Source organism: Ranitomeya variabilis, chromosome 7 (assembly GCF_051348905.1).
Source record: "Ranitomeya variabilis isolate aRanVar5 chromosome 7, aRanVar5.hap1, whole genome shotgun sequence".
In the NCBI taxonomy this organism is placed as follows: domain Eukaryota; kingdom Metazoa; phylum Chordata; class Amphibia; order Anura; family Dendrobatidae; genus Ranitomeya; species Ranitomeya variabilis.
Genome location: NC_135238.1, coordinates 230,498,763 through 230,513,975, shown reverse-complemented (window position 1 = coordinate 230,513,975; position 15,213 = coordinate 230,498,763). Strand labels below are relative to the sequence as shown.

General features: G+C 42.9%; 1 protein-coding gene across 2 annotated transcripts in view; it reads left to right on the top strand.

Annotated features, from left to right (window-relative positions):
- Nucleotides 1-15,213, top strand: part of OBSL1 (obscurin like cytoskeletal adaptor 1) — a 57,622-nt gene that overhangs the window by 8,901 nt on the left and 33,508 nt on the right. For both annotated transcript variants that reach the window (XM_077273091.1, XM_077273090.1), the window contains exons 5-9: nucleotides 3,602-3,877; nucleotides 4,604-4,876; nucleotides 7,771-8,043; nucleotides 9,370-9,642; nucleotides 13,616-13,888. In XM_077273091.1, the coding sequence (XP_077129206.1) occupies nucleotides 3,602-3,877; nucleotides 4,604-4,876; nucleotides 7,771-8,043; nucleotides 9,370-9,642; nucleotides 13,616-13,888 (1,368 nt within the window). The remainder of the gene's footprint in view (nucleotides 1-3,601; nucleotides 3,878-4,603; nucleotides 4,877-7,770; nucleotides 8,044-9,369; nucleotides 9,643-13,615; nucleotides 13,889-15,213) is intronic.

Below are 15,213 nucleotides of genomic sequence, written 5' to 3'. Positions count from 1 at the left end.
ACCCCCCAGGGTAATGTATAAGGGTGAGTGACCCCCAGGGTAATGTATAAGGGTGAGTGACCCCCCAGGGTAATGTATAAGGGTGAGTGACCCCCAGGGTAGTGTATAAAGATGAGTGACCCCCAGGGTAGTGTAGAATGATGAGTCTCAAACTCAGGGTAGTGTGTAAGGATGAGTGACCCCCAGGGTAGTGTGTAAGTGTCAGTGACCCCCAGGGTAGTGTATAAGGATGAGTGACCCCCAGGGTAGTGTATAATGATGAGTCGAAGGTCCAACCACTGGGACCCCCATCGGTCCCGAAAATGGAGATCCTGTTTTAAAAGAGCAGAGAGCATTGTCTGTAGGAATACCTGAAATACTGTACTCAGCATTCTCTAGCAGTCCCATAGACAATGAATGAATAGGAAGCACGCGGTCACTGCACCATTCTAATGGGGGCATTTCAGAGCCCTATTCTCGGGCCCAGCGGTCGGACCCCCACCAATCAGCTATCCTGTAAATAGGTGATAATCTGCAATGTTGGGAGTAAGCCTTTAAGGAATGTTAGACCTTGATACAGTTTGGAGACACAAGATGATGAGTAGGAGTTAATGTTGATTTCTGTTGAGCATTCTTGGCATTTAGGAGGTTAATCCGCGGGCGCTGAAGACGCCGTGCAGTGCTGAGCCACCTCTTCTATGAATATTGTTGGATTAACGAAATCCTACATGGCGCGGGGACATGTCTGACTAATGAGATAACCAAATGCTTCTCCGTATGGTCGGCGTACTGAATCATAACAGCTCAATCTCTTTTCCAGTCCCTTGTGAAGAATTTCTTCCAGTCTTAAAGTCGCAGGATCTCCTGTACACCCATTGATTCCACATTAGGAACTATCATTTTCAGTAATTTCTTAAAGGAACAGTCAGGAGAACAAAACTGATACATTGTGTTCCAAGGGGGCGGGGCAAAGCACGGGATTCTCTCTGTGACTGTGCCATGCTCCACCCTCGGCATAAAACAGGGGGGCAATTTTTCCCGGTGAGACCCTTTAATAGGTCTATTTGTATACTGTTATATACAAACAGGATTAGGGAAGAGCGGACACAAGGCTTGTCGACAGCATCAAACATAATAAGCTTAGATACAGTAGCTTAACACACACTATCACACATGACAAGCTCGGATACACAAGCTGGGCAGACAGTACCACACCTAATAGGCTTAGATACCACAACTCAGTACACAGTGACACACATGATGTGGTCTTCGGAGCTTTTTGTGTGCTCCTCCTCCTATAATGTATCCTAGAAATAAAGACTTTAGGAGAATCTCTATATAATAATGAATGAGAGGAAGCTACAGCTTAAAGAAAGAAGTAAACCTAGAGATGAAGAAGGAAAAATGGAAACAAAACCTCTATTTCTCCACCTCCCTCTAGAGATCCCTGGATGTCTGCAGCCTGATAGAACGCTGCGGTAGAAATCTGGTAGAGAAATCCGAAGCCCCTCGTCTATTGCTTCTCTATGATCGGTGGTAACAATGAAAAGTGTATAGCGGAATCTATCAATCTCTAATGTTTGGGATTTCTTTGGTCTCTGTTGTTTCATCTTACATTGGGCTGTATTATATACTATTTGTTCTTTCTCCATTATTTTGTCTTTCTTGGTCTCTATTGTTTTCTATTATTTTGTTACTATTGTTTGATTACTTGTTCTTCATTGTTTGTTTTTGTCTCCTTCATTTGGAATTTCCTTTCTCTAATGTTTGGCATTTCCTTTTCTCTATTGTTTCATACTTTTTAGTATTCATTGTTGGATGGTACTTATTTACCTTTGCTTGGACCTTCTTGGGCTCCATTGTTTGGAATTTCTTGGACTTTATTTTTTGAACACTTTGACATTATTTGGACTTTCTTGGTCTTCATTTTTTAACATCCCTGGTCTCCATTGTTTGACATTACTCGGTCCCTAATGTTTTGTATTATGTGGTCTCCTTTAGTTGGAGTTACTGGTCTCTATTGTTTTGTATTAGATTGGTGTTTATTATTTGATATATCTTGTTCTTCATTATTTGATCTTTATTGGTTTCCATTGTTTTGTATTCGTTGGCCTTCAGTCTATTCAATGACCATTAATTAATTTGCACGTAGCGTACAGGCAGTTGTTTAATGGCCGCAGTCGACATATCTAAACCCAGCATTAAAGTCCGTTTACACAGATGGACAGGCGGCATGATACCACCACCAATCGGTAAACTTTTACAAAGTCGTTTAAATGACAGTCAGACCAAAGTAGGCCATGTGTCCTGAGCGATCTACACAAGGCGGCCATAGTCCTCAGCAGGGCAAGTCCTGTTTATACAATGGACGATGCATTGCCAAGAATGATTATCTTTTCTGCTCCACAACAATCATTTCGCACAATGAATGAGCATTTTGCCCGTACATCGATTGATCGGCAGCATGTTTTTAACAACGCTCATTCATTACTGTCTTGCAATGCAAGTGTCTGCAGTACTTGATCTTTCATGGTCTTCAGTGTTCGGATTTCCTTGATCTTTACACAATCTCCATGACTTATTCTTAATTGATCTCCATTAGGCCACGCTCACATATTCAGTATATGGTTAGTATTTTACACATTTTACATCAGTATTTGTAAGCCAAAATCTGGAGAAGAACAATCAGAGGAAAAGTCCAATAGAGACACGTCACCACTTCTGGATTTTTAATCCACTCCTGGTTTCGGCTTAAAGGGACTCTGTCACCTCAATTTGGATATTAAAATGAGTTGTTACCGGTCAGATGGGCAGTGTATCCTCGTAATTTCTCCACCCCTTCCGTCCCTTTTTTCCGCAATAGCTTAGTACATAAGAGTATGCGTGCGCCATAGTTGGCGCGTGCGCCTGCAGTCTTCGGTGGCGCACGCGCAGTATGCTTTGCCCTACTGCAGGCAAAGCCGAAAACATTACTGTGCATGCACCCGCGTACTATGTCCCGGAACACAGCAAAATACTTCCGGAACATAGTGCGCGGGCGCATGCGCAGTAATGCTCTTCGGCTTTGCCCGCAGTAGGGCAAAGCATAATGCGCGTGCGCCACCGAAGACTGCACGCATACTCTTATGCACTAAACTACTGCGGAAAAAAGGGATGGACGGGGTGGAGAAATTACGAGGATACACCGCCCATCTGACCGGTAACAAGTTAATATCCCGCCAAATTGAGGTGACAGAGTCCCTTTAAAGAAATGAAGTCAAATACTGAACGTGTGAATGTGGCAATAGAAATAAACTAGGAGATTTCTTCCTCTTTAAAATACCTCTCAGTTGGGGAACTAATTCCAGGGAAAAAATATAAAAGTTTTTTTTAATTGTTTTCATCCTAACAAAAAAAAGTTTAAAAGTAGTTTGGCAACAGCAAGACAGAGTGCACATCCTATCCGCTACTAAATGGGAAAACAAAGTGGGGTTTCATACCAATTCCTGATTGATGAACACCTTTCCTTCTGGAAGAGGTTCTGCAGTAGCTGTGTTGAGTGTCTGACCTTATGACTCAACTTGTAACATAATAGTAAAAGGAATTTGGAATTTGACAGGCTATCAATTTTTATTTTTTTTAGCCAGGGGGTCTAGTATTGCCCCGGCCTCCGGAGAACCATCAAATAGGACACTGGATGCCGGACAACCCATGTGTCTCAGCTGCCAGGTGCCGAGCTCTGGGGCTAAAGTGCGCTGGATGAAGGATGGGCAGGAGGTGGAGGCAGGAGGACGCTTCTCTCTACAGGCAGACGGCAGAATGAGAAGACTTCTTATCTCATCCCTGGACCCGTTAGACAGTGGGACATACACCTGTCATCTGGGGAATGACAGCACCAGCTTCACCGTCACTGTGCCTGGTAAGAATCACTAAAAATAATCCTCACTTTATAATTGCTCTATAGTCATTTGCAAAAATACACATGCTCATTTCCATGCTTTATGGTGAAAATGGGCCATCCCTGTTGATCCATGCTGCCTTCTGGGCACCTTGAGACCTCTTCTTTATTGGCTCCATGAGCCCTGCAGCTACTAATGATGGCCCCCCAAGTCTCCCATCTGTGTACACCTATTACACCTGCCAGAGCCTAATTGACTGTCTGTCAGTGTTACGTACGCAGATGTAATATGTTGCAATATACAAAGTATTAAACAGATGGTTGCATGATCAGGTCCACCGACACAAGTAAAATAAAGTTTTAAAAAAGTTCAATAATATTTACTAATATTAATAAAAGGAAAAATAAACACTAATAAACATTTATTCCTAATTAAAATTGTTTTACTATATAAAAAAAATATTAAGAAAAATAAAGGACCTTTAATTGGTGAAGCCCTGCCCGTAATGACCCGAACTATAAAACGATCACATTATTTAACCCCCATGGTGAACGCTATATAAAAAGTATAAAAACACTAGAATGGGTGTTTTCTGTTCATCCAAAATTATAACAATAAAAGTGTCAATTCAAAAAACAAGACCTCACACAGCTCCATTAACAATTTATAAGAAAGTTGTGGAACTCAGAAAATGGTAACACAAATTTTATTTATTTATTTCTAAATTTTTTACATTTTGATTCCAGAGCCTCCAGTGAAGATCATAAACACCAGCGATAACACAGAGCACAAGTGTGTGAGCGGAGAACCCCTGGTGCTGAACTGTGAGGTGTCCAGGGAGAACGCCCACGTGCGCTGGTACCGGGATGGGATGGAGGTGGAGGAGGACGAGAACATCAGGCTGGAGTCAGATGGGAGACATCACAGATTGGTTATTATGTGCACCAAACCAGAGGATGCTGGAGAGTTTGTCTGCAACGCTGGAGGAGACTCTGTCTTCTACAATGTCTCCATTTCAGGTAACTGCCAAGAAATATGATACTGCTCTGCATGTTAGTGCATGTCCAACTAGAAGTGCACCGATAATGTTATAGGGTAGGATAACTTTTAATAATCCCTAACATATATTGCACATATAGCCTGCTAAAAAGTTGTGTCCTTATGTGCATAAATTACATTACTGATCCTGAGTTACATCCTGTACTATACTCCAGAGCTGCACTCACTATTCTGCTGGTGCAGTCACTGTGTACATACATTACATTACTGATCCTGAGTTACATCCTGTATTATACCCCAGAGCTGCACTCACTATTCTGCTGGTGCAGTCACTGTGTACATACATTACATTACTGATATTGAGTTACATCCTGTATTATACCCCAGAGCTGCACTCACTATTCTGCTGGTGCAGTCACTGTGTACATACATTACATTACTGATCCTGAGTTACATCCGGTATTATACCCCAGAGCTGCATTCACTATTCTGCTTTTGCAGTCACTGTGTACATACATTACATTACTGATCCTGAGTTACATCCTGTATTATACCCCAGAGCTGCACTCACTATTCCGCTGGTGCAGTCACTGTGTACATACATTACATTACTGATCCTGAGTTACATCCTGTATTATACTCCAGAGCTGCACTCACTATTCTGCTGGTGCAGTCACTGTGTACATACATTACATTACTGATCCTGAGTTACATCCGGTATTATACCCCAGAGCTGCACTCACTATTCTGCTGGTGTAGTCACTGTGTACATACATTACATTACTGATCCTGAGATACATCCTGTATTATACTCCAGAGCTGCACTCACTATTCTGTTGGTACAGTCACTGTATACATACATTACATTACTGATCCTGAGTTATATCCTGTATTATACTCCACAACTGCACTCACTATTCCGCTGGTGCAGTCACTGTGTACACACATTACATTACTGATCCTGAGATACATCCTGTATTATACTCCAGAGCTGCACTCACTATTCTGCTGGTACAGTCACTGTGTACATACATTACATTACTGATCCTGAGTTACCTCCTGTATTATACTCCAGAGCTGCACTCACTATTCTGCTGGTGCAGTCACTGTGTACATACATTACATTACTGATCCTGAGTTACATCCTGTATTATACTCCAGAGCTGCACTCACTATTCTGCTGGTGCAGTCACTGTGCACATACATTACATTACTGATCCTGAGTTACCTCCTGTATTATACTCCAGAGCTGCACTCACTATTCTGCTGGTCCAGTCACTGTGCACATACATTACATTACTGATCCTGAGTTACCTCCTGTATTATACTCCAGAGCTGCACTCACTATTCTGCTGGTGCAGTCACTGTGTACATACATTACATTACTGATCCTGAGTTACATCCTGTATTATACTCCAGAGCTGCACTCACTATTCTGCTGGTCCAGTCACTGTGTACATACATTACATTACTGATCCTGAGTTACCTCCTGTATTATACTCCAGAGCTGCACTCACTATTCTGCTGGTGCAGTCACTGTGTACATACATTACATTACTGATCCTGAGTTACCTCCTGTATTATACTCCAGAGCTGCACTCACTATTCTGCTGGTGCAGTCACTGTGTACATACATTACATTACTGATCCTGAGTTACCTCCTGTATTATACTCCAGAGCTGCACTCACTATTCTGCTGGTGCAGTCACTGTGTACATACATTACATTACTGATCCTGAGTTACATCCTGTATTATACTCCAGAGCTGCACTCACTATTCTGCTGGTGCAGTCACTGTGCACATACATTACATTACTGATCCTGAGTTACATCCTGTATTATACTCCAGAGCTGCACTCACTATTCTGCTGGTCCAGTCACTGTGCACATACATTACATTACTGATCCTGAGTTACCTCCTGTATTATACACCAGAGCTGCACTCACTATTCTGCTGGTGCAGTCACTGTGTACATACATTACATTACTGATCCTGAGTTACATCCTGTATTATACTCCAGAGCTGCACTCACTATTCTGCTGGTCCAGTCACTGTGTACATACATTACATTACTGATCCTGAGTTACCTCCTGTATTATACTCCAGAGCTGCACTCACTATTCTGCTGGTGCAGTCACTGTGTACATACATTACATTACTGATCCTGAGTTACCTCCTGTATTATACTCCAGAGCTGCACTCACTATTCTGCTGGTGCAGTCACTGTGTACATACATTACATTACTGATCCTGAGTTACCTCCTGTATTATACTCCAGAGCTGCACTCACTATTCTGCTGGTCACTGTGTACATACATTACATTACTGATCCTGAGTTACCTCCTGTATTATACCCCAGAGCTGCACTCACTATTCTGCTGGTCACTGTGTACATACATTACATTACTGATCCTGAGTTACCTCCTGTATTATACCCCAGAGCTGCACTCACTATTCTGCTGGTCACTGTGTACATACATTACATTACTGATCCTGAGTTACCTCCTGTATTATACTCCAGAGCTGCACTCACTATTCTGCTGGTGCAGTCACTGTGTACATACATTACATTACTGATCCTGAGTTACCTCCTGTATTATACCCCAGAGCTGCACTCACCATTCTGCTGGTCACTGTGTACATACATTACATTACTGATCCTGAGTTACCTCCTGTATTATACCCCAGAGCTGCACTCACTATTCTGCTGGTCACTGTGTACATACATTACATTACTGACCCTGAGTTACATCCTGTATTATACCCCAGAGCTGCACTCACTATTCTGCTGGTCACTGTGTACATACATTACATTACTGATCCTGAGTTACCTCCTGTATTATACCCCAGAGCTGCACTCACTATTCTGCTGGTCACTGTGTACATACCCTGTTACAATCTTACCTCCTACAGATCCTCCAGTGAAGATCATAAACACCAGTGATGACACAGAACATAAATGTAACAGCGGAGAACCCTTGGTGCTCAGCTGTGAGGTGTCCAGGGAGAACGCCCACGTGCGCTGGTACCGGGATGGGATGGAGGTGGAGGAGAACATGAACATCAGGCTGGAGTCAGATGGGAGACATCACAGATTGGTTATTGTATGTGCCGGACCAGAGGACTCGGGGGAGTTTGTCTGCGACACTGGAGATGACTCCGTCTTCTACAATGTGATGGTGACCGGTCAGTGACGAGGGTCGGAGCGCTCACACTTCTGTCCTCCTTTAACAATGAGCTAATTCCAATATCTAGGAGTCTGGCAATAGACCAGAGATCGGAATAGCGTCCAATAAAGGGGAGACCTGGAGAAGGGGCTGGATAGGACAAGGGGATCACACTCAAGACTCCCCCATAGACCTACACTTGCTCATCATAGGCACGCTCAGTCAAAGATCTGACATAATGCAATTTAAAAGTCGTGTTTGAAAAATGGTAAAAATACAAACAAAAATCAAACGTTGTGCATCTCAGAGCATTGAGTCATTCTAAAAAAAATTACTAAAGCAATCTGTATGATAAGCGTTTCCCTAAAAGAATTCTATAAAACATCAATAAACAATAAACTAAACAAGTCCTCAGCGCCCATCACAAGTTCTTCTCTGAGAGACAATTGTATCAAACCGGTCCTGCTGATCAAGACACATAGCCGACCAATCCGAAGGACAGATTCTTACAGGGTTTCTTTCAGGAATCAAAACATTAATTCTGATGGATGCAGGTTCAACCAGAGCTGAATTCATAATTCTGCAGTTTTCAAAGCTAAAATCTTACAGCTTGTCCCCCCCTGGCTTGTTTAGTAAAATGAAGAAAAAAAAAACAACAGCTAACACCTTGACATAGCTGTACAAACAGCAATAAATTAATTTTAAGTGAGAAAAATTTGATTAAAAAAATAATATTAAAAAGACAAATAATTAACTACACTGAAAAGGTTAAAAAAATAATAAGGATTTGATAATGTAAAAAAAAAAAACAGGAGATGAAATCTGAGGCAGGTGTCTTAATGCATAATTAACTACACCTTGGGCACAAAGCCTGTGCGGCATACTGCAGAGTTTTCGGCCCTCCATATGCCACCATATGGCGTCTCAATACAACACTCTATCTTGGGAATATTCTCCCTTCAATATAATGCAACCTAATACTGAGTCTGATGGAATCGGCCACACTTTTTGGGGAAGTAATATTTTATATAAGTGCAAAAGACCCGATCAGCTGCTTGTCCAATGAGGAATCAGTTGTAAGTAATCAATGGAAGTTTTCATTTTCTCTGCAGTGCCTCCGCAGGCAAAACTAAGAGTTACACGATCAACATTAAAGTCAATGTAGCTCAGTCCTCCAGAGAAGGAAAATCTCTGGATAATTAATTGGGATCTTGAACCGGAAACCCCTTTAATATTCTAATCTTGATGATCCCTTTAATAACTATAGAGTCATAAACCAGAGGCCATTGTTCCCTTTGCTATCGGTTTCCACTTTCCCCCTCTTAGTCTTGTCTGTCTTCCTTAGAGCCCACTGTGACCATAGTGAACACTAGTGACGATGTGGAGCACAAGTCCCAGCTCGGCGAGAGCGTGGTGCTGAGCTGCGAGGTCTCCGGAGAGAATGCACCCGTGCGTTGGTACAAAGATGGCGTGGAGATACAGGAGGGCGACAATATTAAAATGGAATCAAATAGACGGGAAAGGAGGTTAATTATTTCTGCTGCAAGAACAGAAGACGCTGGAGAGTTTGTATGTGACGCTGGGCAGAATTCCGTCTGTTACCGTGTGACTGTGACAGGTCAGTGAGTGTCACCATGCCACTAACATTTGCAGAAGACCATTATCACTAGTGGTGTGTCTACCATAGACGGTGGGCATGCGATTGATATGATGCCCATGGTGGCACAGACATAATGCAACCATTTCTCCTGCTTGCTGCAACATTGTCATATCAGATAAGTGCAGCCGCCACTAGAGGGAGCTCACATTATACAGATGTATACAGCAGCACTAAGGAGCAGGGCCGCCATCAGGGCATTACTGCCATTACTGGTGTATGGGGCCTGGTGAGCAGAAGCAGAGAGAGAGTCCGGACTGGGTAAGACATGCTGCGCAGCCGAGCCACTGTATAAACGGCCTGGCAGACCACGCAGCACACTGGGGCTTAGGCTACTTACTTTACTTTATAAAGCCCAGGAGCCCCAGTCACTCCCAGCCGCAGCTACTTACATTGTGTGGTTGCAGCAGAGGGGGCTGGCCACATCTGACAGCAGTGACGTCAGACGCTGTCAGCCCGCCCTCTGTTCCTAAGCTGCCGGCGAGTCCCAGGCCCTTGCGGCACTTTATATGCAGGAATTGCAGGAGTTGAGGGCCCGAAAGTGTTGAGGTTGGCATGTCCTCCCGTCCACTCACCCACCTACTCAACCATCAGATCTCCCATTCCACCATTGTTTGGCCAAAACAAATGCTGCTGGCTATGTATGTGATCTGGTGTTCAATGGGAACTGATAATGTGTGATTGGTGAGGATGTGTGGTGCAGAAGGGGAGTTTTTCCAAGAGTGAGCAGTGGCTCTGTGGAAGGTTTGAGGGGTGGAGGCGGAGATAGGGTGGAGCCTGGCAGTATAGGTTATTTTTGGATTGATATGTTAACATACAGATTTATATAGTCACCGCTAGGGGGAGCTCATGATAAACATATTTATACAGTTACCACTAGAGGGAGCGCACTACATACAGATTTATACAGCCACCACTAGGGGGAGCTCACTACATACAGATTTATACAGCCACCACTAGGGGGAGCTCACGATATACATATTTATACAGCTACCACTAGGGGGTGCTCAATATACACAAATTTATACAGCCACCACTAGAGGGAGCTCACTACATACAGATATATACAGCCACCACTAGAGGAAGCTCACTGCATATAGATATATACAGCCACCACTAGGGGGAGCTCACTACATACAGATATACAGCCACCACTAAGAGGAGCTCACTACATACAGATTTATACAGCCACCACTAGAGGGAGATCACTATTACAAATTGATACAGTCACCACAAGAAGGAGGTCACTGGATATAGATTTATATAGCCACCACTAGGGGGAGCTCACTACATACAGATTTATACAGCCACCACTAGGGGGAGCTCACTACATACAGATTTATACATCCACCACTAGGGGAAGCTCACTATATACAGATTATACAGTCACCACTAGGAGGAGCTCACTACATACAGATTTATACAGCCACCACTAGGGGGAGCTCACTACATACAGATTTATACAGCCACCACTAGGGGGAGCTCACTACATACAGAATTATACAGCCACCACTAGAGGGAGATCACTGCATATAGATATATACAGTCACCACCAGAGAGTACACATCCTTAAAGGTAGCATGGCTGTAAAATAAATTATTAAGATGCCACAATTTTTTTCTTCCAGAATAGGCATCCTGAAAAATTAGCAAGTACAGTGGGGCAAAAAAGTATTTAGTCAGTCAGCAATAGTGCAAGTTCCACCACTTAAAAAGATGAGAGGCGTCTGTAATTTACATCATAGGTAGACTTCAACTATGGGAGACAAACTGAGAAAAAAAAATCCAGAAAATCACATTGTCTGTTTTTTTATCATTTTATTTGCATATTATGGTGGAAAATAAGTATTTGGTCAGAAACAAAATTTCATCTCAATACTTTGTAATATATCCTTTGTTGGCAATGACAGAGGTCAAACGTTTTCTGTAAGTCTTCACAAGGTTGCCACACACTGTTGTTGGTATGTTGGCCCATTCCTCCATGCAGATCTCCTCTACAGCAGTGATATTTTTGGCTTTTCGCTTGGCAACACGGACTTTCAACTCCCTCCAAAGGCTTTCTATAGGGTTGAGATCTGGAGACTGGCTAGGCCACTCCAGGACCTTGAAATGCTTCTTACGAAGCCACTCCTTCGTTGCCCTGGCGGTGTGCTTTGGATCATTGTCATGTTGAAAGACCCAGCCACGTTTCATCTTCAATGCCCTTGCTGATGGAAGGAGGTTTGCACTCAAAATCTCACGATACATGGCCCCATTCATTCTTTCATGTACCCAGATCAGTCGTCCTGGCCCCTTTGCAGAGAAACAGCCCCAAAGCATGATGTTTCCACCACCATGCTTTACAGTAGGTATGGTGTTTGATGGATGCAACTCAGTATTCTTTTTCCTCCAAACACGACAAGTTGTGTTTCTACCAAACAGTTCCAGTTTGGTTTCATCAGACCATAGGACATTCTCCCAAAACTCCTCTGGATCATCCAAATGCTCTCTAGCAAACTTCAGATGGGCCCGGACATGTACTGGCTTAAGCAGTGGGACACGTCTGGCACTGCAGGATCTGAGTCCATGGTGGCGTAGTGTGTTACTTATGGTAGGCCTTGTTACATTGGTCCCAGCTCTCTGCAGTTCATTCACTAGGTCCCTCCGCGTGGTTCTGGGATTTTTGCTCACCGTTCTTGTGATCATTCTGACCCCACGGGGTGGGATTTTGCGTGGAGCCCCAGATCGAGGGAGATTATCAGTGGTCTTGAATGTCTTCCATTTTCTAATTATTGCTCCCACTGTTGATTTCTTCACTCCAAGCTGGTTGGCTATTGCAGATTCAGTCTTCCCAGCCTAGTGCAGGGCTACAATTTTGTTTCTGGTGTCCTTTGACAGCTCTTTGGTCTTCACCATAGTGGAGTTTGGAGTCAGACTGTTTGAGGGTGTGCACAGGTGTCTTTTTATACTGATAACAAGTTTAAACAGGTGCCATTACTACAGGTAATGAGTGGAGGACAGAGGAGACTCTTAAAGAAGAAGTTACAGGTCTGTGAGAGCCAGAAATCTTGATTGTTTGTTTCTGACCAAATACTTATTTTCCACCATAATATGCAAATAAAATGATAAAAAAACAGACAATGTGATTTTCTGGATTTTTTTTTCTCAGTTTGTCTCCCATAGTTGAGGTCTACCTATGATGTAAATTACAGACGCCTCTCATCTTTTTAAGTGGTGGAACTTGCACTATTGCTGACTGACTAAATACTTTTTTGCCCCACTGTATGTGCTATATCAAGTCTGTACGTAGCCCGAAGTGGTTGACAACAGGGGAACAATAACTCGTCAAAAATAGAGATAAAATAAACTTTAGATTTGTTGCTTCCTTACATAATTTCAATCTATAATCCTGTGTCATTTTACTTCTGAAATCTTTCTATTCTATTATTCAGCATCCGATATTTTTTTTTTCCAGTCTGGGATTTTTGCACATTGTTTGTCAGAGACCTTCTTATGATGAAAGATAAAAATCTGAATGCGTCAGCACAGTGTCAGGCAGCAGCCATGAAAGTGCCAATAATACCGGATAGGGGAGGAAAGCTTTGTATAACTCACAGACCCTCCTCAGACTTGAAGACATCTCAAAGTCACATCTCTTGTTCCTTCTCCTGCCGCAGTCTGTGCTTCTTCAAGATGCAGATTCTTTGCGGGAATGTATTCTCCGGCATTATAATGCGACGATATATTAGGAAGAATTATGTATACCGGGCTGCATGGCACATAGAGGTCTAGGAGGGATTTTATCTAAGTATGCATTATGTGATACAAAGTTGTAGACTGGGACCAGAGAAGAGTGGGAGAAAATATGAATGTATGTAAGAAAAATTACATAGAAAATGGAAAAATTTTAAAAAGTACCGTACCAGGGCATTTATCAGGGTCTTCTGCCACTCTAGAGCCTCCAGTGAAAATTGTGAACAGTGACGACGATGCAGAACACCGACATGTGAGCGGGGAGCGCGTGGTGCTGAGCTGTGAAGTGTCCAGAGAGAACGCCCTGGTGCACTGGTACAAGGACGGTGAGGAGCTGGAGGAGAGTGACAACGTTGTCCTGGAGGTGGACGGTTGTCACCGCAGACTGATCATCCGATCTGCCCAAACCCAGGATTCGGGAGAGTTTGTGTGCGATGCTGGAGACGACTCTATTTTCTATAATGTCTTTGTGAAAGGTCAGTAACTATTAATATATTGTTTATGGCAATTGATGAATGTCGGATTATTGGTTCGCCCAGTGTAGCACTGGGTTTAGGTTGATGCCCTATGTGGAACCTTCTATAGGCACACCCTCTCCACCATGGGGTGTCCCTAAATAATGTCATAGATTGACACCACAATTCAGTGACCAATACCGCCTACATACAATGCCATACACTTCAGTAACAGTGCCATGCAAATAATATTACCATATGATACTCAAATAACAGCGGCAGAAGATCTATCCTGTTCATATGAGAAGCTTGCATTTTACTCCCATCCTGTGCTTACTCCCCTGAATCGACAGGATTAGGAAAAATTGGAGAAATTCCAGACTGCATTGTGTCATTTGCACCTAACAGTTTATCTGGCATAAACTAGTACTTGCGCCTCCAGAACAGTGATAGGATGACACCTGGGGCTTTAGAACAATGATTTGATGACACATGGGGCTCTAGAATAATGATTTGATGACACCTGGGGCTTTAGAACAATGACTCGATGACACCTGGGGCTTTAGAACAATGACTCGATGACACCTGGGGCTTTAGAACAATGACTCGATGACACATGGAACTCTTGAACATTTTCTCATTGATAAAGTGAGTGTTAAAACAATGACTCGATTACTTGTGGCTCTAGAACAATAACACAAAGACACCTAGGCTCTAGAACAATTAGGCCATAAGACCTTTGGGGCTCTAGAACAACAACGTTATGAGACTTCTGGCACTAGAACAATATCTTCATTACACTTGTGGCTCTAGAACGACGACCCGGTGAAACGTGTTGCTCTAGAACAATGACTAGATGGCACTTGTGGCTCTAGAACAATGATTTGGTGGCATGTGTGACTCTAGAACAATAACTCTTTGTCACTTGTGGCTCTAGAATAATTACATGATGACAATTGTGGCTATAGAATAAAGACTCCATGCCGTGGAAGGCTCTAGAACAATCACTTGGAACGTGGGGCTCTAGAACAATGTCTCAATGCCACGTGAGACCTTAGAATAGTAACTCAATGACACTTGTAACTCTAGAACAATAATGTGATAAAACTTGTGGCCCTAGAACAATAAATCGATGCTACTTAGAGCTCTAGAACAATGACTCAGTATCAGATGCTCTAGAATAATAACTCCATGACACTTGTGTCTCTAGAACAGTGACTCAGTGACACTTGGGGATCTAGAACAATGGCCTAGAGACCTTTGTCTCTCTGGAACCTTCATCAAGTGACAATTAAGACTCCAAAACACTGAATCAATGATATTTGTTGATCCAGAGCAATGAGTCC